This window comes from Stegodyphus dumicola, chromosome 9, assembly GCF_044657685.1.
Source record: "Stegodyphus dumicola isolate Sdum_Otavi_A_Nest chromosome 9, ASM4465768v1".
Classification (NCBI taxonomy): Eukaryota; Metazoa; Arthropoda; class Arachnida; order Araneae; family Eresidae; genus Stegodyphus; species Stegodyphus dumicola.
Window position 1 is genome coordinate 57,234,678 of NC_140776.1, and position 24,241 is coordinate 57,258,918.

General features: G+C 33.5%; 1 protein-coding gene across 1 annotated transcript in view; it reads left to right on the forward strand.

The window, feature by feature from the left end:
• Nucleotides 1-6,476: 6,476 nt before the first annotated feature.
• The window catches only part of LOC118198333 (peroxisomal acyl-coenzyme A oxidase 1-like), a 95,599-nt gene continuing 77,834 nt past the window's right edge, over nt 6,477-24,241 (forward strand). The window contains exons 1-2 of the mRNA XM_085823478.1: nt 6,477-6,704; nt 7,198-7,342. Coding sequence (XP_085679604.1) covers nt 6,581-6,704; nt 7,198-7,342 — 269 coding nt within the window. The 5' untranslated portion in view covers nt 6,477-6,580. The remainder of the gene's footprint in view (nt 6,705-7,197; nt 7,343-24,241) is intronic.

A 24,241-nucleotide genomic window follows, 5' to 3' on the forward strand; every position in this document is an offset into this window, starting at 1 on the left:
ACATACATTTCAGCATTTACATCGTCAAAATTGCACAGACACATACTTGAAGTGAATTTACTTTTACAGCTAAATACAGGAACTAGAAAACAAAAAAGTACTTATTCGGAGATTGTATTTCTTTTTCGTTCATGAAAATCAAAGTTCATTACACAAACAAGCATTCACACTGCACAAGCATGTATGGAAATTCTTAATACATTTAGTAAATAAATCAGAAAATATTTTAATGTATAGCAAATGAATAGTAAGCAGCTAAGCTTGTAGTTAGTAGTTAGCTTTTAGAAGTAGTTAAGCTTTTATAAAACAGAGCATAATAACACAGTTACAAAGATATTTAATATTATAAAGTTAGGTAATTTAGTAAATTTCAGTTGTTCAACAAAGCAATGAATTATGAAGTTCCTTGTATATCTTTATAAATGAACTTTATTGCTGTTTTAAGCAATTAAACAACTGTTCAAGTTATTTTAATAATTTTGAAATATATACACTAAAAGAAACAATAAAATGTATTAATCTATTTATCAAACTTGATTTTGGCACAAAAGTCTGCAGAATGCTTCGTCGTTTTGGCACAGCTTTAGTATTAGTCCTTTTTGGCGAGAAATTTGTTTGGCGACATTTTGGAGCGATAAATGAAAAATTATGATAACCTTGGTAACCCTAAATACTGAGCTTCAAACGTGCCGCCATTTCTGTCCACGTAACTTTAACGAATTTGATAGGTATCAGAGCTTTGATGGCAAGAGGGATAAATTGTGTGTTTTTCTTAAAGTTACTTTTGTGTTAGGAAAGCACAACATTTAAAATATTTTTTAAAAAGCCGAATTTTTTATAGTTAAAACTGGTGCTTTTAATATTACATCACATGAGTCCTGACATTTTTTTCATATGTCAACTCTGCATATTATTATAAACTCCCCCCCCCCTTCAGTAGCATGAAGTAAACTCTTGGTGTTTCCTTTGCTAAGGAGATCAAAATTACCATGGTCTAAAAATACTTATTTACCTCATATTAGAACTATGGGGATGTGTAATTGCATGAATTCATAGGTTCAAATCAGGACCAAAATCAGGTTTCATTATTGCTTTTATAACATTTTCATAATTTGCCTGACTATAAAAAATATAATGTCGCTTAGATTATGGAATATATTGCTTAGAGTTCTCAAATTTTGTAAATCTTACAACCTAACAGCTGTATATGAATAACCTTCACTGAGTATTATTACTTTTATTAATAGTATGTTGACACAACAGTGGACTTTTTATTTTAAATTTTATGCAAATTTTCTACATTACTTAAACATTTTATCTAATAGAAATCTGAATTTTTTGTAATAAAAACTCTATAATAAAAGTAAGAGTACAATTTATATATAAAAACTTGACTACATGGCAAGCACTTAGATACTGATTTCAATGTCTTTAAATGTTATTATCATAAAGTTTAGATATATTCTTATTAAGTTAAGATATACTTTTATTCTATTATAAAGTTTAGATGTACAGAACAGAAGGCACACTTTGTGCTTACGACTCAGTCAACCACTTGTGGCAAGATAACTTATGATAACAATTAAGTTCAAATGTAAAATTTAAATTCAAATAAATTTGTAGCCCAAAGGCTGCACAAATCAATTTAATGCAAAGTTGGTTAAAAACTTAACTGGCCTGGAATTCAACTATCAGCAATTATAATGCAAGGCTGAAGACTACAAAATCTTTTCTTATCTAGCAACCTATTAATGTGGCCTCAAAAGGCAAAACACGGTTTGTTTTACAAAATAAAAACTTCATTTGGATTCTGGTGAGAAAACGGATGGAGGAAATTGACAGTAAAGATCCCAAGCATAAAATAACTCTGGTTACAAAATAAAGGAACGTTACAATATACTTTGTTCCCTGATTAATTATTCAGTACATGAAATAGTGTAATGCATTTTTGTTTGCATCACATACAAATTATTTAGTTTATTTAAATGCTTTCCAAAACTGACAGGATTTTGCAAACATATTGACCATATTTTTCGACCTATAGATGCAACACTTCTTCTCTTCAGAAGTAAGATTTAGAATTAAGAAATAAGAAAATAAGAGAGAATTATGAATAGAAAATAAATACATATCCTGGCTAGCAGAAGTTTTTAAGCACATAGAGGCACTGCAATTCTTATTCCTTGATCTGAAGTTTTCTGCAATTTTTTTTTAATTTAAATTGTTTTATTGGCACACATACAATTTTTGTATAGTGGCTTCAGATGTGGATAAGTTTTTCGAACACTTTCGTTTATTTTACTGATGTATACATCAGCAGTGAATTATTCTCCTCTTTCCTCAAATACACTACGGCGTTAAACAATAACCATTCACTAAAGATTTTGCGTAAATTCCCACTCATAATAATTTAAATTGCGAAAATCTCACAATTAGCACCTAAACACACTACTCAGCAGCAAAATTCTTTGGAAAGAGCGCCGTAGTAGTCAAAAGTGGGGTAGGCGTCTTGCCAGGTGCAACTAGTCGATATTTCCGTGACGTCAGAAATTTGAAAAGTGGGGTAGGGTTTGGAAATACGCTGACGGGGCTCCTCCTTATGATACAACTAACGTCCGGTGGCATGTCGACGTAACCTTTGGACAGGGATGGATAGGTCATGGTGGCTCGGTTCATTGGCCTGACAGATAATTGGACTTATCATGCATGGACTCCTTCTTCTGGGGTCACATGAATAGTCCGGTATACAAGACGTTCGTTCCTTCAGTTGAAGACCTCGTCGCTTGAACATCTGTATCTACCGGGAAGATACGTGACATGCCAGGAATCTTCCAGAACGTAAGGAATTCCATGCAGCGCCGCTGTCCGTCCTGCCAGACGACTTCTGGCAACACCTCCTAGAACTAACTCAAGGCCACGGCGCGCAGTTCGTGACGTCACTGCAGTAGCTCTACTTTCGTCCTCGCCAACTTTAAGGGCGCCTTCTTAAATGTCCATTTGACATGCTTATAATTAAACTGAAATTTTTATATTTAATTCTCATCGTTTATAAATCTGGAAAATACTTTGCTTTCATTAGAATGTGAAGAACCGAGATTTTTATTTTTAGAATGTTTTCGATACGAATAACTAGAATTTTTAATTCCATTAAAAGTTATTACTGATTTTACCAAATTTAATCGCTGAGTAACTCTTGTTAACGAAAGAAACTTCACACTTAATGAATCGGAATTTTATTTGTACGCAATAATTAAACAGAAAGACAATTTAAGACATGAAGGCAGGATATAGATCCTGAAAAATTGAGATAAATTCTAACTGATTTAAATTATGAAGCTATTTTACCTGGAATCATGTAGAAAACATAAAATCATTAGTTGAAAACAAATATAATTAATCAGAGATGTTTATTGGTCAAGAGTCGTATTAATTATACTTACAACAATTTATTTATGCCTTGACTAATAAACATCTTTGATAAATATAAGTAATATATCTTATTTTTAACATATGTTGCCGAATAATAATAAATACTCACGTTTGAAAAAAATAACGCTAAGCTTGCAACGATTTAAATAAGTTTTCATAATTATTTGAGACATTAGGTGCACAGAGAGAATTAAATATTATTTTGCATTTTAAATGGCAAATATCAAATCTCTGATAGAGGTCTGATATAGATATAAATAGCTAACCTCTGATCTTTACAGGAAAATTTTATAACATGGTTTAGCAGTATTATGTGGAAGGCAAATGTAACAAATCCTAAACTGGGATATTGAACACAGCAAATGAAAAACACAATTATCATTGCATTATTACTGCCGAATAAAATGACTAAAATATAATGCCCTTAGGATGCACTAAAATATACATTACAATTCGAAATAATTTATACAATTCGAAATACTTTAGATAATGTGTATATGCTTATTTTCAGTCAGTCAACTAAAAAGAGGAAGGATTGTTCCAATAGAGGAAAAGAAGAGAAAGAAGAAAATCATCGAAATTGTCTTTGCAGTCAATTCAGAATTATTCAAAACTGTCTGTATCTTTACACATTAAGTTTTTCGGCTTTAAACTGAGCATACATTATTCAATTTCATTAAAATTTGTAGCATAAAATAACATAGGTTAGGTTAAGTTATTTTAATTACGGCAAAGCCTCGAGGGCTATCTGCCTAAGGGAAGGGATGCCTCCGATGAGGACTTTCTAAGGGAAACTGGCTCGTATACACGTTACACATGGGGGAAAACTCCGAAAACACCCATGCAGCCAGTCCGTTCGCGGGATTCGAACCTCGGACCGAACTACCAGTGTTCAGCGACTTAACCGCTCGGCCGCTGGTGGACCGCTAAAATAATATAAGTTAATGTTTCTTCACGGCTAATAGAAACAAAATCATACTTGTCTATTAATTGTATAAAGTGAAACAGGTAACTAGTTTTGAAGAATCATGTCTAATTAGATAGAAAAATCTTTTGTCAAATAAAGAGTTGCCAAAATTTAATTATTTACTTACAAAAAATACGAAACACTTGCATGCAAAGATTGTTATAATCAGATTTAATTATCTAAACTAGAATTAAATACAAGATTTTGTAAAACTTCATATTTAATTATTTACTTTATATTAAGTGAATTTTAAGAATATCAGGCATGAACTCACAAAAATTTAAATAGCGTATTTTTTCGCATTGATATCAGAAACAAAATTGGTATTAGTTACAAAAATATTATCAAGATTTTTCAAGGTCTTCGGATGTTAATAAATACGCTGTTCCTGTGACAAATGTATCGAGATATTTAAAGGCAAGCATTTTGCAACATACAAAATGTATTTACAATTTTGAATTTTTATTAATCCTACATTTAATCTAATCCTACTTTTAAGTCACACATTTGTTTAATTTACTTAACTTGGTAAATGATGCTATTTACTACAAAGTGACTAGCATGATGATAAAGAATGCCATCTGCTATAGATTGAACGATTAGCATGATGATAAACAGTACTATCTACTATAAATTAAATTAATAGTATGATTAAGTCATCATATTTATATAATCACTATTAGACTTACAATAAGATTAAATATGTTTACTTTCTATAAATGTATGTACTGGCTTTGGTTTATGATAATTGTAACATACTTAACACAGAAGCACTTTTTAAAGCACAGATAAGTATAAACTTATTCATAAAAAAAAAAAAAAAAAAAAAAAAAAAAAAAAAAAAAAACGCAATTTACCTTCGAAAATTTTTTTTGCTTGAAATTGCTTGTATGAATCGCCGCCTTTATCCATTTATTTAAGAATTCTTTCTCTTTCGGAAAAGAGAAAACCTGTACTTTAGGACCATTTGGATAGTTCCCTTTACAGTTAGGTACACAGCATGTGTAAACCATATTAAAAATTTGAAAAACAAATAATAAAGTGGAATAGTTATAATATGGAAATATCTGAAAAAAGAAAGAAAATGTCCACTGTATTTATGGACGACTTCTGACCGAGTGACCGTCAAAACTCCGGAAATCCACCCACCACAGTCCTGGGTGGGGAGAGTTAAATGAAATGCAATCCCTACTGAAATTGACGTCACACCTCCTCCTGGGAAACGCGCCGTGGCCTTGAGTTAGTTCTAGGAGGTGTTGCTTCTGGTCGTAGTTTTGAACACATGTTGTAGTACAACCTTTCAATAAAACGTTTTCTGTCCCATTAATGTGTTACTGTTTCTGTTCTTTTACTCTGCTTCTTTGCACAATAGCTCGCAACTACGGCATTTAGGAACCTGCATTCCTATGTGATTCAGAGTCGTCTCTGTACCCGCTACACACCCTCTAAATTTGTCGGTCTAGCAGCGAATCATCCTGTAAAATATATCCAGAAGCCTTCGTAATAAAGTGACCACCGCTGCCAGCCTTGTAGGCGTCAACGCCTCTAACGGCTAGTGCCAGGCTTTGGAAATTAAATACTATAAATTATATACTTTTATCGAGACTAAAATTACGTTTCTTAACTAATAAAATTACGGTAATTTGTAGTAGTAATAATGATTTGTAATAATAGGAGTATATAATATTGATGTTTCTGCCCTTTTTGGCGCTAAGGCTGTTCTCCGAATCCTGAAGGGCCGGCCTAAATAACGTCCTATTGATTGTCTGCAATTTATAATATATACGTTATCAGTCTGAACATTAATTAATCCTTACATTAGCAAGATTAGTAAAAATAAATAAGCTTAGCAAATCATCGAAACGCAAACAAAAGAAAGTTTTACTGTGATCATAGTTTTGCATGCGAGTCTATTCTTTAGCCATGGTCGACTGAACTAAGTAATGGTATGATTTGTCTAGACGGCCATGATAATGAAAACAGGTTTAGTGCGGTTTTTATTGGCTACTTTTCGCAGGTAAGTCAAAATTGAGGTCAGGTGATTCGTTACGCAATTTTTAGCCGAAGGCTTAACTTCAGGTGAATGTTATACGTCATGAATACACTTAGTGTCATGATTACGGGGACGTGTGTAGTTTTGTTATTTTGCTAAACTTTCGGGAGTACAAATTATCGAAATAAAAAATGGGTAGCAGAGAAATAAATAAGGACTTAGCTGAAGAAAGGAAGAATGCAACTTTTGACACTCTAGAACTAACCAATTTTTTAGATGGTAATAAAGAAAAAACTAATCGGAGGAAAGAATTGGGTGAGGAAAGTCATTTTGCATATCTAGCAGTTTTTAGTAAACGTTCTAGAAGAAATTAAAATTTTTCTCTTGAATTTTCATAATAACTTCGTTCATTTTGAATTTGATATTTTTATATTTAAATTGAGTTGTGTAATTAACAAATTTTCTTAAAATGGTACAGAAAATTACTTTTACATGCATTCTTGTTAATAATAAGTTCATTAAAACTGTCAAAAATGTGAAGAATATATATTCATATTGTGTTACTATTATATAAATGTACATGTTGATTTTGAACATTACTTGCAATCTGATTTTTATTCATGAAGTTTTTCTTTTCTGCATAAAAATGTTATTTAGGATTGGATGATTGTAGACTTAGGCAGTTCATATAAATTTAATTCTTAAAGTTTTTCTGTTATCTAGTTAAAGGTATTTTTTAATTTATTCAGTTATTATAATTTTGTCATCTAAAATACAACAGACATTTGAATTAATATTTCTGTTTCAGAAAATTTATTTTACAATGATCCTGAAGTCCAGGATGCAGTTCCTTCTGATTATCTTACATATCCAGAAATGTATGATGATTCATTACGAAAATCATTCCACATATTTCACAAAGCTATGGAATTGGCTGATCCACAGGAAATATTGTAAGTGTTAATTGTTATTTCACTTTTTACCATGGTCATTTATAAGTTAAAAATGATGCAGTATCATTCTCTTTGAAAATTTTTCTTAAGAGCTTTATGTATGTTCGGAACCATTTGATAACTTCAGATTATGTTACATTTAGTTAGTTAAATTACACTAATAATATCCTTACTGTTTTCGTATAATATCGTATATTTTTATAAATTGCATGAAAAGTTTTTAACAAAGAAATCGTTTTTAATGTACATCTCCTCTTCTAAACTTTTATTGCATATTTTAGCAATAAAACAATTACAGTAATGTGGTCATTAAAATGTCATTGTATGCCATGTTTTACATGTCACTTAAAAAAATATATATTTTGTTTTGTGGAAATAAAAATGTATACTGTACCAATGTTTCAAATAGTTCAGGAGTATATCATTATTTCGGATTAATGTTTATTTAAAAATATTAAAGTTTAAAATTTCATTTTTGTATATTAAACATACTAGTCTATATTTTTTTTACTATTATGAATGGGTTTGCAAAATCTTTCATAAAATATCATACTCTGGAAATGGTGTATGAAATACATTTTTATCGACAAAATAAAAAAGTTCGGCTAATCTTTGGAATATCGTAACAGATAGTTTGGCGACATTTTGGTAAAGCGATAAAGGTTACTAGCTAGGACTTTAGCAGTGTACATGGATAAAGTCAAGAGTGTGCGCAATGCCATTTTTGTGCAATTCTGAGATGTTTTTTTAAGTGAAAATAGGTCGACGTGTACATGGATGATACTGTGTATGTGCAATTCTTAAAAATGCGGCAAGCAGTTTGCGATTCTGCACTTTCTCCTGATTTCGCACGTAATCTTCGTCATGATTAAGCATTTTTGTTCTATAAAAGTTCTAGTATAAGCGTAATTCGGCTAGCAGATTGTTAGAAAAAATGTTGAGTTAAAAAAAAAAAAAAATTCGTGAAAACAAAATAGCGTCCAAAACAAAACTAGCAGGTTGCTGCAGCAGGGTTGGTCGCCAAAGTTTGGCCAAAAAATCGCCAAGTTACCATAATCCAAAGATTAACCAAAAGTTCTATTAACCAGGCTTCTGTCTGAGTAGATTTAATTCTGTTAGATTACTATCAATTCAAAGAATTAATTGGTAAAATATAGTAACAGAAGAAAGATGGAGAAAAAACTAGTTGCTGCTTGTGTTCCAGAACTGCCAGAGTTATCCAAGTAAAGTAAAACCTAAGGAAATGCAGAATTCCAGATAACACGAAAATTCTGTTACTTGAGACAGACACATAAAAACTGCAAATTCTGAATCCATAAAAATTGCAATTCATAGTAGAAAAGCCAAATGAATGGAAGAAAAAATTCGAGTCTAAAATTATAAAAAGCTCATTTTAGTTGTTATCAAACTGAATATCAAATCACTACATCTAATCATGTTAGATTTCAAAACAAAAAATATCAGACATAAATCTGAAGTAAATCATATTTATTATAAATATTCTGTTGACCATGAAAATCAGCTGAGATCTCGCTAAGTTTGCACCAGTCATTGTGACAGATGTTTGAAAAATGTAATACAGTCAAAAGTCTTTAATCCGGACTCGTCGGGACTTCGGCGATTCCGGATTATCGATTTTTACAGATTATAGATCATCAGTTTAAATCTGGTAAGATGGCATGCAGAAATTATAAAATTAAAAATATGAAACCGTAATTTATAAAATAATGAGCAATTATGATCTAAAGGGTATCCAAATTTACCAAAAAAGAAGCCTAATATTTATTTGTTTACTTTATTAAACATTTCTTTTAACGCGCGGATGCGTAAAGCATACCTTACTCATAGCCGAAATTAGAAAATTGTAACCAGAAAACTATGTGATTTGAATTCGTGATATTTGTAATGACGAGGAATTTGATTTAAATCATATCAAAGACGGAGTACATCGAAATTAAATACTACATTTAGTAAGGAATTATAAGCCGACTAAAATAAAAACATCTGCCCTGAAGATAACGATAGTGTTGACAGATCAACTTCCAGTTCATTGCGCGCCGCGACGTGCCCCCCCCCCCCGCGCAGAGCAGCGTGAAATTGATAAACAGATTTCTGAACGGTTAGATAAACAAAGGATATGCTTTTATTCATTTTTTGTAGCAATTCGTTTTTTGTTTGATGGACATCGAAACATACTTTCGTTTTCTAGATCCTTTGGGAGCTCCAGCATCGGAAATTCTATTTGACATAATCGAAAGTTCAAGCTTACTTTTAGAAAATTGCTCTTACAGTCTGCAAAAAATAATAAGCCGGATCCAATTTGAAGATTAAGGAACAACGCAATTATCAACATTAACTGAAATAGATAATTAGATAATTTTAGCTTTTACTGTCCGTTATACATTAAACGCGCACGCGAAAACGTATTCTGCACTTGCGCAGATGCATATGCGCAGTCGTAAATGTCTTGCGCGCACGAGTAAAACGCCTATGCGCATGCGTCAATGCGACGCATGCGCAGAAATATTTTAGCTTTGAGGTCCGGATTATAGATCATTCCGGATTACGGGTGTCCGAATTAACGACTTTTGACTGTATAAAAAGATGATGTTTTAGAATGGATAAATGTAGAAAATTTGTTAAGCGAATTTTTGAGTGACAGAGAAATTATTTGAGGTATAGAAAATTAGCAATGAAGTGTATTTATTCTGATTATGGGAAAGCACATGAGGATTTTTTGAGGAAAGGGAAGGATGTTGTTGTGAAATACTTTTTAAGGAAAAATGGCCTCGCAGTATGTAGGAAAAACCATGAAAACTTCTATGTAGCCAACCTATTTGCTGAGATTTGAATTTGGGCCAAACTAACTGTATTCTGTATTTTTAGCATTCTGTCAGAAATTTTTAAAGCAAAATTCTGATGCTTCTGGTATGGATTTTTGCTGATCACAAACTGGCATGATCATGTGGTAACTGATAGATTTATAGGATTAACACAAAAAGGGTTGGCATACTTTTTCAAAAAATCATGTATACAGTGAAAATCATTTAACACGAATCTGAGGGGACTGAAATATTTTTTCGTGTTAAAGAAGGATATTGGGGGAAGGATTAACAAAATTAAGTTTATTAGAGTACATTTTATTTAATTAACAACATTATTCAATTAACAATTACAATAAATATGTGTATATATGCATTATTTAACAAAAATCAATGAAACAAAAACATCCACAAAAACTTGATGAAAATTAATACAAAATTTTCAAGTTTTAGGGGAAACAAAACATTTATTGAGTTTTTGGAAAATAATCTGATAGTTTTCTTTGCACTGTCTTTTTTAGCATCAAATTGTTAATAAATTCTTAAAATGTTATTCATTTCACCCTTGGAATGTGAGTCTAAATAACTGCGCATACTTTTCATCATGTTTCTCATTTCGGATCACGTGGGAACAGGAATTGCATTTTTCATTTCATTTTCGTCGTCGAAATCTGCATCGATGATATTTTTTTAGCTTTGAACAAATCCAAAATGTCTTTGTCTGCCATAATTGGAGCTGTACACACATTATCATCAACTACTTCAATGAGTTTATAACGTTGCACGCCTCCAACTTGCACGCAACCAAGAGGTGACTGTGAAAGCTGTATAAAACACAGAGTCTTGTAAAGGGTTTAAGTCCCTTTTTATTCAACGTAATAAATTACAATTGCGTCCTCTTGACGCTCACAGACTGTGCCAACTTGGCAGTCAAATAAAAATAATAACCTGAAAAGAAAGTAAAGACAAGATTCTAACTACGAGGCTCTCTAAAATAACTAACTCACCGCGTTTTACAATACCGCTGCTAATTCAGCAAACTTGAAGCTCACTGGAACGATTACCACTACTTCCCGCCAAGCACCTAGGCCGCAACGCGGGGTTCTTCAATTCTCGCTAACTACCTCCGCGCTCGTGCAGTAAGAATATCACACCGAACTCGTTTCCTTCTATTTAAATCAGAATACTTCCGCTGATAATTTGAATGCTTGCGCGTTCTACTCAAATTTACATATTCTGGCATTGGCAGTTCCAGGGGAAAGTAAGGCTTGACAGGAAAGATAGTTTAAACTTAAAATAAATGTTAGTTAAAATAAATATAAACTCTACATTTGCCGCTGCCAGAATTTGGAAAACTTGGAAGCAGGTCCTACAAACGACCTGTTGTAAGTTTCTCTAATTCTGAACTAACTGGCGAGAACCTCGTTTACACAAAAAAATCTTATGTAACAAATTGTATTCTGTTGCTTGTTTTAACTCTCTCTTCTTACAGCAAATTTTCCTGGACTTCATCAATCAATCTTGGTCTTTCCTTCCAGAATCTGGAAGGAATAAGTATCAGTATCTTTCTACATACATTATAATTTACACTTTCTTGACACAATAAATTTTTGTTTTTAAACGATTCGTTTTTCTTAGTTATTGCTTACATCACATTCATTCAATTTTTCAAGCATTAATTTAACTTTACCCTGGCTCTCCACCGTGTGTGGTGTCAAACGGGAATATTCGTGTTTTAGTCTTACAACACTTCCCCTAACCACCATGATTTGTTAGAATTCAACGACCAAATAGACACACCTTACTCGACATTCTACAACTCAATGAGCTACTTTAATATTCTTAAAAATTCAAATGTAGGTGGAGAACCCTACAAAACACATTCATTCTAACTTCCCCCTCATTCATCTTTAAACATGCAGGCTTTCGCTCTAAAGCATGACTTTACAGTTTAATACTTAAATTTTGACTTCATTGCTTTTAAGCATTCACTTTTAGCATCTACAATTTTATGCTTCTAGACTAAATTCTACTTTTACATAACATTCCAGTATTTACATACATTTACAAAAGTTTAATACATATGCTTTTTACAATTTACCATAAAATGAATAAGAGAAAATAAATTTTTACTTTACTCATTCTTCGCCAAGCTGGCGGCACTGAAACTAAAATTCTTATTAATACAAGAATACGAAGTTATTTTTATCTTCGGCCAAATTTTGGCTTTAACATAACAGAATTAGTCTTTCGACCAACAGAAAATGCTTGTTTTTAGCTTTTACACTTAAAGAAAATAATACTTTTGCCTTAGCTAAATTAAGTAAAACAAAACTAAGTCTCAACCGAGACATATTGACTTTCGTCAAAACATAGAACTTCGTACTTATGCATAACATTTCGGAACAAAACAGAAAAAAAATTATAGAAGGTTTTAACTTATCTTTGAGTTTTCGATGCTTGAAACTCCGTCATTCGTTTTTGGCAGAATTGGTCCCAAGTTAGAGGTTTCATGGATGTTAATCTTCTCCTTACAGCCCTCCGAGTGTCGTCCACCTGACTTTTTCTTTTGCATCCTCTACATGCTGGCCTCTTGGCGGAGTAATCGTCTGGTTGTTGGCCTTTCCGTTTCTCCCTGGGACGGCTGGTCTTGACGTCCTCCGGTCTGGAGTCCTTCTTGAATTTCTTCTGTTCCTCGTATTTTTGTGCCTCCTGTTGGCGTTTCAGTTTCCGGAACGGCGGCCTTGCTGGCACCTGACTCTGTGGCCGTGTGCGCGTTCTCCTTGATGTGTAATTTCTCCTGCTATCCTTTGTAGGTGGTGTTTTTCTCTTTACCACGGTTTCTTTACCCGGTTCCTCTGTATTTTTGTTTTTCTTAAACGCTGGAGTTTGAAAATTATTTTTTCTTTTTGATACCGACGTCCGGGTTGTAGAAGTGCTAGGTCTCTCTTCAGTTCTCTGTTTCTTGGGTGGTGGAATAGTTGTTGTCTCTGGCCCTTCTATTTCGTTTAGACTTGAGTCCTGCAAGAAACTTTTAAGGATTTCAAAATCATTTGGATTATAGTATTTTTTCACCTGGTCGGGACTTGCTTTACAGATTTCCCCTCTCTCGTTCTTAAGATATAAGACTACTCCTTTGATTTCCTGAATTACATAGGGGCCTTCAAACTTTGGAGCTAGCTTTGCCATAAAATTGTCTGGGGCACTTGATAAAGAAAATTTCCGCTTCAATACTTTATCCCCAACTTTAAAATCTGCTTCACGGCATTTTCTATCGTAATATAGTTTCTGCCTATTTCTTGCCGTATCCGAGCTTTTAAGTGCCTGATCAATTAGCTTTTGCACATCTTTTTGTTTAAACTCCTGCTCCCTTTGTTGCACAAAGAATAATTTATCTAAAGGCGTAATTAATTTTCGGCCTAAGAATAATTCTGCTGGAGTTTTTCCCGTAGTATCATGATGTGCAGTTCTTAAAGCATAAGCTAATTCATTTATGTAGCCATCCCAGTGCTTGTGATGTGTGCTCACGTAACTGCGAATTATTTTTACTGTGTTTTTATTAACTCTTTCTGCTATGTTAGCCTGTGGTCTATACGGAACCATTTTGATATGGCGTATGCCAAGTCCATTGCATATGTTTTCAAATATTTGACTAATGATTTGTTTTCCGTTATCGCTAATGACTTTTATCGGTGCACCGTATTTTAAAATGTATCTGTGTAAGAATGCATCTGCGACTGTTTTGGCTGACGCGCGTTTAAGTGGAACAATTTCTATCCATTTTGAAAAATGATCTACTATTACTAAAAGAAAACATTTTTTATTTAACTCGCTCTGGGGGAAGGGACCAAGGAGATCTATGCCTAAAATTTCATTCGGAAATGTAGCGCGAATGCTATTTAAGTACCCGGCCGGGCTGTAATTAATATCATTTATTAACTGACATTGATTGCAGGACCTGACATACGCCGTTACTATTTTGTATAATTGCGGGAAATATACCGCCTCGCGTACCCTTTTTATAGTCTTTCTGACCCCGAGGTGGCCCACTGTTTTTTCTTCGTGCAACTCCTTCAAAATGCTTAATCGAAGCGAGGCTGGGATGACTGGTTTATACTCAAGATTTTCGTTTGTTGTTTTCGTATAGAATAATAAATTATCTATTATTTCATAGTTTTTTGCTCTATTTCTTATCGCATCGATATCTGTATGCTCAAAGCTTTCGGGGTCTTTCAAATAAGCATAGATATTTCCAAATTCAGGATCAGCTTTCAGTTCAGTAATAACCGTATCTCTAGAATCTAAAATTTTTGAAGTCAACACAGCGCATTTAAGTTCATTTCCTTCATCGTCCAGTTTTATACGAGAAAGTGCGTCAGCTACATTGTTTTCCTTACCCGGTTTATATTTTATTGTGATATTATATTCTTGGAGTTTTAAAGCCCATCTTATTAACCTGGGCGATAGGTTTTTTCCCGAGTAAAGTCTACCAACAGCCGCATGATCCGAAAAGACTGTTACTGGCGATTTGCCGAAATAAACTTGAAATTTGTGTACAGCCATTAATACGGCTAATATTTCTCTTTCTGTAGCTGTATAATTCCTTTGTGTCTGATTCAATGTTTTACTAAAAAATGCCAGCAGATGGTTATTTTGCATAAGAACCGCACCCACCGCATAGTCTGACGCATCTGCTGCAATTTCCAGGTTTTCGTCCCCCTCAGGGAATTTTAAAACAGGGGCATTAATAAGCGCTTCTTTTAATCTTTCAAAAGCTGTGTTAGCTTCCGCTGTCCACGTAAATTTAGGCCTTTTTCTTTTGATTACTAAGAGTGGTTCAACAATATTAGTGAAATCTTTTATGAAAGATCGATAGTAAGAACATAACCCAAGGAACGAAGAAAGTTTCTTGGCGGTGTTGGGCGGTGGGAAATTCTTAATAGCTTTTATTTTTGAATCTTGCGTTTCTATACCCTTTTGCAAAATTTTATGACCGAGATATTTAAGTTCTTTAGTTGCGAACTTGCATTTTGAGGCGTTAATTGTAAGACCGGCCTCTTTTAATAATTTAAAAACTTGTTCGAGGTCATTAATGTGTTGTTCCAACGTACTACTCGTTATAATTATATCATCTAGATAAATTAAAGTTGATTTTCCTAGGACAGGCTTTAGAACAATGTCCATAGCTCTCTGGAATGTTGATGGGGCCCCACACAACCCAAAGGGCATGCGTAAAAATGCATAAGTCCCCGATTTTGTTATAAACGCGGTTTTGTGTATATCTTCGGGTCTCATAGCTATTTGATAGTAGCCAGACGTTAAGTCCAAAGTAGACATATATCTTGTCGATTTGATCTGTCTAATGATCTTGTCTATAACCGGCAAAGGGTAAACTGGAAATTTGGTAATACTATTTAGTTTTCTGTAATCAATAGCAAACCTCCAAGCCCTTTTATCCGAAGGAGGAAACTCGTTCTTTTTCCTACATAGTACGACTGGACTCGCGTACTCACTATTTATGGGCATTATTATTTTATTCTTTAACATCTCCTGAATATGTTCTTCGATGATTAGGTCTTTTTGTTTATCATAACGATACGGTTTAGTCCTACAAGGTTTTTCGGCATTTAATTGAATCTTGTGAGTCACGATTTGGCAGTTTCCTGGTTTTTCTGAAAACAAATGAGAAAAATTACTCACCACTTGCTGTATTGCTTTACTTTCATGGTCATTCAGATGGCTAAGGTCCACTTTAGGTGTCTCCACAGGTTCCACCACCCTCTGGTCCATCTCCAACACCACGGAACTATCTTGAAAATTTAATTTGGCCCTCGCGGCCCTTAAAAAGTCCATACCTAAAATAAGAGAGTGTTGCAGGTCTTTCACCACAAAAATTAATACTTTGAGATTTTCCTCTTTTACCTGTAAGTTTAATGATAATTTCCCGATGCAATGACATGTTTTTCCTTGCGCCGCTATAATTTCCGTATTTCTGGTTTTAAATAGTCGTATCCTATAAAAATTCTTTTTGAAGAAATTTTCACTCATAAAATTTCCTTCTGCTCCTGTATCGATGAGGGCTTCTACTGGTACATCGCCAACCAGGACTTGTATAATTGGTAGCTGTGAGTTTTTTACGATGACCGTGTTTAAATGTCTATTTGAGGGTTTTTTTAAAACTTCTGGGGTCTGGACCCTCCCTTTCACAGGCCCCTCTATTCGTTTAAAGCTTTCCTTTCAATTTGTGTCTTCTGGGTACGCGGATGTTTATTTTCAAATTTTCTTTTTGGGCCTTGACCTTCGAGTTTCGATGCGTTAGCTTGATAGTTCTTTCCCCCATAAGAGCGATTTCCATTTCTGGTTTACCCCTTCCTTCGGGTACTTTGAGAATATGTTTCCCCTCTCGCTTTTTCCGCTATTCTGCGATTTTGAAACTTCACCGCCAATTCGAAAAGTTCCTGCAATGTGCTTGGGTTTCTAATTTCAAAGTAGTCTTGGACAGCGGGTAACAATCTTGGTAATATTATTATAATAATCTCCGCATCGAGTTTCTTTCCATACAGCATATCCGTTAGCTTGATTTTTCGTAGAATAAAGTCCGTCAATTCTGCTGTATCCCGTTGATAGAAACTATATAGTTTGGCTTCCAGCCGTGCGCGATCTTTCACTATGGGGAAGGCCTTTACTAACGATTTTTTGAAATTTTCAAATGTATATGTCGGGCTTCCAAATTCCCCTAATAGAAATTTGCCTATGTTTTTCCACCATAGCGCGGCCTGTCCTCTTAGTGCTGATGTGGCGATGGCAACTTTTTGTCTTTCAGGCACAGGGTAGAGCTGAAAGTGGTTTTCTAGACCTTCTAAAAATACCGCCACCGAATTTTTTCCGTCGAAATGGACGTTTGGCTTGATTGATGCTCTCAAAGTCTGGACCAGGTATCCAAATCCTTCTGAGTTGTCATTTCTTGGTGTTGTCCAGCGGCTTCCATCCAATTTTCGGCCATTTCAGTTCGATAATTGTTCGGGCGCCAATATAACGTTGCGCGCCTCCAACTTGCACGCAACCAAGAGGTGACTGTGAAAGCTGTATAAAACACAGAATCTTGTAAAGGGTTTAAGTCCCTTTTTATTCAACGTAATAAATTACAATTGCGTCCTCTTGACGCTCACAGACTGTGCCAACTTGGCAGTCAAATAAAAATAATAACCTGAAAAGAAAGTAAAGACAAGATTCTAACTACGAGGCTCTCTAAAATAACTAACTCACCACGTTTTACAATACCGCTGCTAATTCAGCAGACTTGAAGCTCACTGGAACGTTTACCACTACTTCCCGCCAAGCACCTAGGCCGCAACGCGGGTTTCTTCAATTCTCGCTAACTACCTCCGCGCTTGTGCAGTAAGAATATCACACCGAACTCGTTTCCTTCTATTTAAATCAGAATACTTCCGCTGATAATTTGAATGCTTGCGCATTCTACTCAAATTTACATATTCTGGCATTGGCAGTTCCAGGGGAAAGTAAGGCTTGACAGGAAAGATAGTTTAAACTTAAAATAAATGTTAGTTAAAATAAATATAAACCCTACAAGTTCTTCTGATAATATAATAGGATAGTCTAATAATACAGAAACTTTCTCAAACATTTCATAAGTGTCGGCTCAGTTTCAATATCCTCCTTCTTCCTTTCTCTCGGTGCCAAAGAATCTGATACTTTTGAGAATCATGGATGATGAAAACAATTTTCATTAGTCCTTGAAGTCGCTGAATTCCATGCAGAGTACAACATATGAAGAGACAGAAACATGCAGTGTGCAACATATGTACCAAACTTGCAGATTTTTACTCGCACTGTGATGTACTCATCACTGAATTCTAAAGCCAACTGATAAGAGAGGAGATGTTTATATGGCGTATGTAGAGGTGAAAGTAGCTTAGATAAACAAAACTGGCTCATATTGCAGGCTGTATTTCAAAGCCAAGTTAACCTCTTTTCTACGAAACATATGAAACCACCTCTCTTTCATTTCACACCCCTGTTAAATTTCGCCCGTGAGGCCAGTGTTTTCCGTATTTTGTTCATTTCCAGAAAGGATATATTTTCGTGTTAAGCAATTTTTGTTCCGTGTTAAGAGAAACAAAATGCATGAAAATACAGTCAAAAGTCGTTAATTCGGACACCCATAATCTGGAATGATCTATAATCCGGACCTCTAAGCTTAAAACTTTCTGCGCATGCGCCGCGTTGACACATGGGCATAGGCGTTTACGCATGCGCGTAAGACCTTTTACCACTGCGCATATGCGTGTGCGCAAGCGCAGAATACGTTTTCGCGTGCGCGTTTTATGTATAACGGACGGTATAATCTGAAATTATCTAATTATCTATTTCAGTTAATGTTGATGATTGCGTTGTTCCTTAATCTTCGAATTGGATCCGGCTTATTATTTTTTGCAGACTGTAAGAGCAATTTTATAAAAGTAAACTTGAACTTTCGATTATGTCAAATTGAATTTCCGATTCTGGAGCTCCCAAAGGATCGTACAAAACGAAAGTATGTTTCGATGTCCATCAAACAAAAAGTGGAATTGCTGCAAAAAAATGGATAAAGACATGAAGAATGTGACAGAGAAGTTAGTGAAAAAGAAAAAATTTCAATTGACAAGTTAGTCGGTATTCTCGGCACAACAATTAACGGGACTTGAACAGCGGAACTTTGTAACTGAACAAGAAATTGTGTCTGTTTGTAGAATTAAAGAGAAAGTATTATCACATAAAATGAAGCAACTTAAAACAACTTACATTGAAAGAAATGTTTAATAAAGTAAACAAATAAATATTAAGCTTTTTTTTTTTTTGTAAATTTTGATACCCTTTAGATTATAATTGTTCTTTATTTCATAAATTAAGGTTTCATATTTTTAATTTTAGAATTTCTGCATGCCATCCTACGAGATTTAAACTGATGATCTATAATCCGGAATCGCCGAAGTCCCGACGAGTCCGGATTAACAACTTTTGACTGTATATAGTAGTTTATTGGGACTTTAGTATTATTTCTTGTTAACAAATAGTTCAACTTGAGCATTTTCGCGTTAAACGTATTTCGCCGTATATATATGTAAACTTAAAGCATCTAAAATTAATATTAAATTGGAATCAAAGCAAGGCAATTCTTCCACAATATTAATAATTGCAACCGTGTATAAGAGGTTTAACACAATATCTAAACAAATCGAAATTAAAATAAGAATTCATAGTAGAACAAACTTGAAAAATGTAAATGCAAAAAGGAAAATATATAAAATTATTTAAATTAATCTCCTTTTATTGAAACTCCAATTCAGAACTCATCAGGGGAAAATGAATTAAAGCTTCATAAAAGTAGATTAATATATTTCGAAAACATGTTTCGTTCGTTAAAAAAAGATTCAATTCGATTTTCATCGAAGACTTCATATAAAGCAGAAAGCATATAAAGCTTCATATAAAATTCATATAAAGCAGAAAAATCGAATCTCAAATGTACCAGAATTTTTCCAAAACGCTTTCGAAACACTTGGGGGGGGGGAATAAAACATAACATTGTGCCAAATTGACTACTCATAAAACTTTACATTGTGTACATTGACCATTCTAAAACCATTATATGGTAATCCAAAATTCAAAAGCAATTGCAATTAAAGAACAAAGAAAATTGTCATTTAAACAAAACTAAAAATTTGGGTGGTCACCAATTATGCTAAACTAAACTTTTAATACCAAGAAAATGAAAAACTTGATAAAGAGATTTCTATAAATAATAAAATCTAATCTGAGCCTTAACCCTGCAGTGCTCGTCTAGCTTGAGCCTCTTCTATATGTTGAACTGCACCTTCATCTGGGAAAAGGTTCTGAATATCCTCCGTGAGGTTTCTAGGTAATGATAAACATTAAATATGAAAGGAATCATCAGCAAGATTATGACCCAAAAGTCTTAAAAACTCACCGTTCCTGGTGCTGTTAAATTATTTACACAATATATTATTTGAGCTTTTATAGCTGCTACATTCATCATACTATAAAATAAGACCATAGGCTTTCTGTGTGTTTTCCTGGTAACATTGTAAGTGCTACACAACTTGTCAACAGTATCAACTCCTGATTTAGTTACATTATAAAAGGTTCTCATCTGTGGCTTTTTTTTTTTTCACATGATTCATCAGTCGCATCATCATGATGTATAGTGGAGAACCACCTTCTTTTTCTTAGTTACATAAGACATTAGAGTTGAGTCATTCTGAACTCAGCTGTTTTACAACATCTGCTGGTTTGTTGCTAATTTTGAATGAATCTGCAGGCTGCTTGCCAGTGTATATTTCTAGCTTTACAGTGTAGTACATCCTACCATCTTACTAATGCAAATAATTTTATCCCATACTTATTTGGTTTACTAGGGATGTACTGCCTGAAGAAAAAATTACCTATAAAAGCTTTTAACTTTTCAACAACTGTACAATATTCTCCAACTGAATGGGCATTCTTTCAATTTTCCACAACACACACGTATAGAAAACACATTACGTATAGGCGCTAAATTGTCAGTTTTCTTCCTTATCTCTTGCGTGTCCTTATTGTTGAACTTCAAACAATATAAAAGGAACCTAAATCGTTTTTTAGACATTATTAGTGGCATAGCTCATCATCAGAGGACCATATCTCATTGGTATTTGCATGATTGTCTTTTCTAGAAGCACAAATGCATAATATGCTTAGATGTGCTTTTATTTCAATTATGAGGTGAAATGGGCATCCCTTTCCCGAGAATAATTTTCATGTACTGTAGGTATCTTTTCATTATGAATTTAACTATACAGTCAAAAGTCGTTAATTCGGACACCCTTAATACGGAATGATCTATAATCCAGACCTCAAGGCTACAAACTTTCTGTGCATGCGTAGTGTTTACGTAGGGGGGAACACCGCGGCGCACAATGAATTGGAAGTTGATCTGTCAGTACTATCCTTATCTTCAGGGCAGATGTTTTTATTTTATTTGGCTTATAATTCTTTACTAAATGTAGTATTTCATCTCGATGTACTCAGTCTTTGATATGATTTAAATCAAATTCCTCGTCATTATAAATCGCTTCCGATAGTGAAGAAAGTGACACAGAGGTTTTTGAAAACGAAATAATTTCGATTGACAAATTAGTCGGTATTCTCGACACAGCAATTATAGGACTTGAACAGCGGTACTGTGTAACTGAACAAGAAATTATGTCTGTTTGTAGAATTAAAGAGAAAGTATTATCACAAAAAACAAAGCAACTTAAACAACTTACATTGAAAGAAATGTTTAATAAAGTAAACAAATAAATATTAAGCTTTTTTTTTTGTAAATTTTGATATTCTTTAGATCATAATTGTTCTTTATTTCATAAATTACAGTTTCATATTTTTAATTTTATAATTTCTGCATGCCATCTTACCAGATTTAAACTGAGGAACTATAATCCAGAAAAACCCCTAATCCGGAATTGCCGATGTCCCGACGAGTCCGGATTAAAGACTTTGTACTCTATATGATTTATGGATTCTGATTTTTTCTATGATTAGCAGTGATTTAAAATACTTGCTTTTTTCATATAATAGTAGATTAATTGATATACATGTTTGAGAAGTTAAATGAAAATTTCTAATTAAATATGCATATAATTTACAAGGCATATTTTTAATTATTCAGTTTTATATGTATATGGATTTTAAATGTAACAAAATTGATTACAATTAATGATTAATTAAAAATTGGTGAATGGTTAATTACAACATGCATTTTCCCCTATTAACAGTTTAATTTGGTGTACATTTATTCCAACATCATTGAAATTAATGTCTTTAGCCTTTAATTTATTCTTGCAAAAAGCATATCAAATTCTTGGAATAGATCCACAGATAGTAGGTTAATTAAGAACTTCTGTTTAACATGAATAAAGGCTCTGTACATTTGCACACTTTTGAATCTAAATTACAATGATTATGTTTTTCTTTTGACATACCTTCTCCATACTAATGAGTTGGGCTTTCAGATCCTATAGCTTTCAACTTCAGTTGATCAACTGTACCCTTCAAGATTTTTGTATGCTGAGATCTAGTATCAATTAAGTGTCTCAATGGTTTGCTTTATCTCCTACATGGGCTGTTTAAGTTTGGAGGTACACGGTATCACTTGTTTCTGTACTATTACAGCTGTAGAAACATTTAGCTTATCATCAGACAATTTTATTTTCCATGTCCTGATTTACAACTAGTTCTGGATATATAACAGCTCAATGTGTTTTAAAATAGATTATGCTTTGGACACTTGGATTGCAGTATTTTGCTTTGTGTCCCACTTTAAAACAAATACAGTCAAAAGTCGTTAATTCGGACTTCCATAATCCGGAATGATCTATAATCCGGACCTCAAAGCTACAAACTTTCTGCGCATGCGTCGCATTCACGCATGCGCACAGGCGTTTACGAGTGTGCGTAAGACCTTTACGGCTGCGAATATGTTTGTGCGCATGCGCGTGTAATATGTAACGGAGGTATAAGCTAAGCTAAAATTATCTAATTCAGTTAATGTTACATATTGCGTTGTTCCTTAATCTTCGAATTGGATCCTGCTTATTATTTTTTGCAGACTGTTAGAGCAATTTCATAAAAGTAAGCTTGAACTTTCGATTATGTCAAATAGAATTTCCGATATATATTTACTAATGTGTAATTTGTATCTACAAAGCGAAAGTATGTTTTGAAATCCGAAATCTGTTTATCAATTTCGGGCAGCAGATTGGAAGTTGATCTGTCAGCACTATCCTTATCTTCGGGGCAGATGTTTTTATTTTATTTGGCTTATAATTCCTTACTAAGTGTAGTATTTCATCTCGATATGATTTAAATCAAGTTGCTCGTCATTATAATTCGCTTCCTATAGTGAAGAAAGTGACCCAGAGGTTATTGAAAACGAAAACATTTCGTTTGACAAATTAGTCGGTATTCTCAACACAGCAATTATAGGACTTGAACAGTGGAACTTTGTAACTAAACAAGAAATTTTGTCTGTTTAATAGAATTAAAGAGAAAGTATTATCACATGAAACGAAGCAACTTACATTGAAAGAAATGTTTAATAAAGTAAACAAATAAATATTAAGCTTTTTCTTTTTGTAAATTTTGATACCCTTTAGATCATAATTGTTCTTTATTTCATAAATTACGGTTTCATATTTTGAATTTTGTAATTTATGCATTTCTGCATGCCATCTTACCAGATTTAAACTGATGATCTATAATCCGGAAAAATCGATAATCCGGAATCGCCGAAGTCCCGACGAGTCCGGATTAACGACTTTTGACTGTATAATAAACCCTTTTGTTCTTAATGATAATATCTTATTTTTGGCAAAGGCATTATTGAAACCCTAAAACAATCTTTACTTTCAAGATGTTTTCTGCAAAAAATACAGATTTTAGTTTCCCCAAACTTTACAGATCTTTTTTCTGCTTGAAAATAAATCATTTGCCATAGGGATTAAATCTTCATTTTGATTTTTCTTGTTCTCTCAGGAAGTGGATTAAAAAGTTTTAAAACCTGAATTTCCAAGTGAAATTTGTTGCTTTCCTTCAACTTCATTTCTTAATTGCTTTAATCTTTCACAATAGGAGCCTTCTGCGAGCGAAAGCGTGATCCTTTAAACAAACCCTTAAAATTTCTTTAGGAATACATGATTCGACCATGGAAAGAAATTGTGGCATATTTATAACTCATCATTCCAAATGACTCTTAAGCTCTTAAATAAGATTCTAGTCTATCCTACAACACTGCACTATTAATTTTTCCCTTATTCTTAGTAGCAATTTTTATCATTAGAGCAATTCACAAACATAAAATTCTATCAGTGATTCTTTCCTTTCAGACCTTGTCTTGAGGCATTCTGTGACCTTTTTCATATTTTTCTGAGATGAAAAAGTCTGAGATGGTGAGAAAAACTCTCTTATAATATCCTGAGCTGCGATACCTTTATCATTACTTGAAATATGAAATTAAATTTAT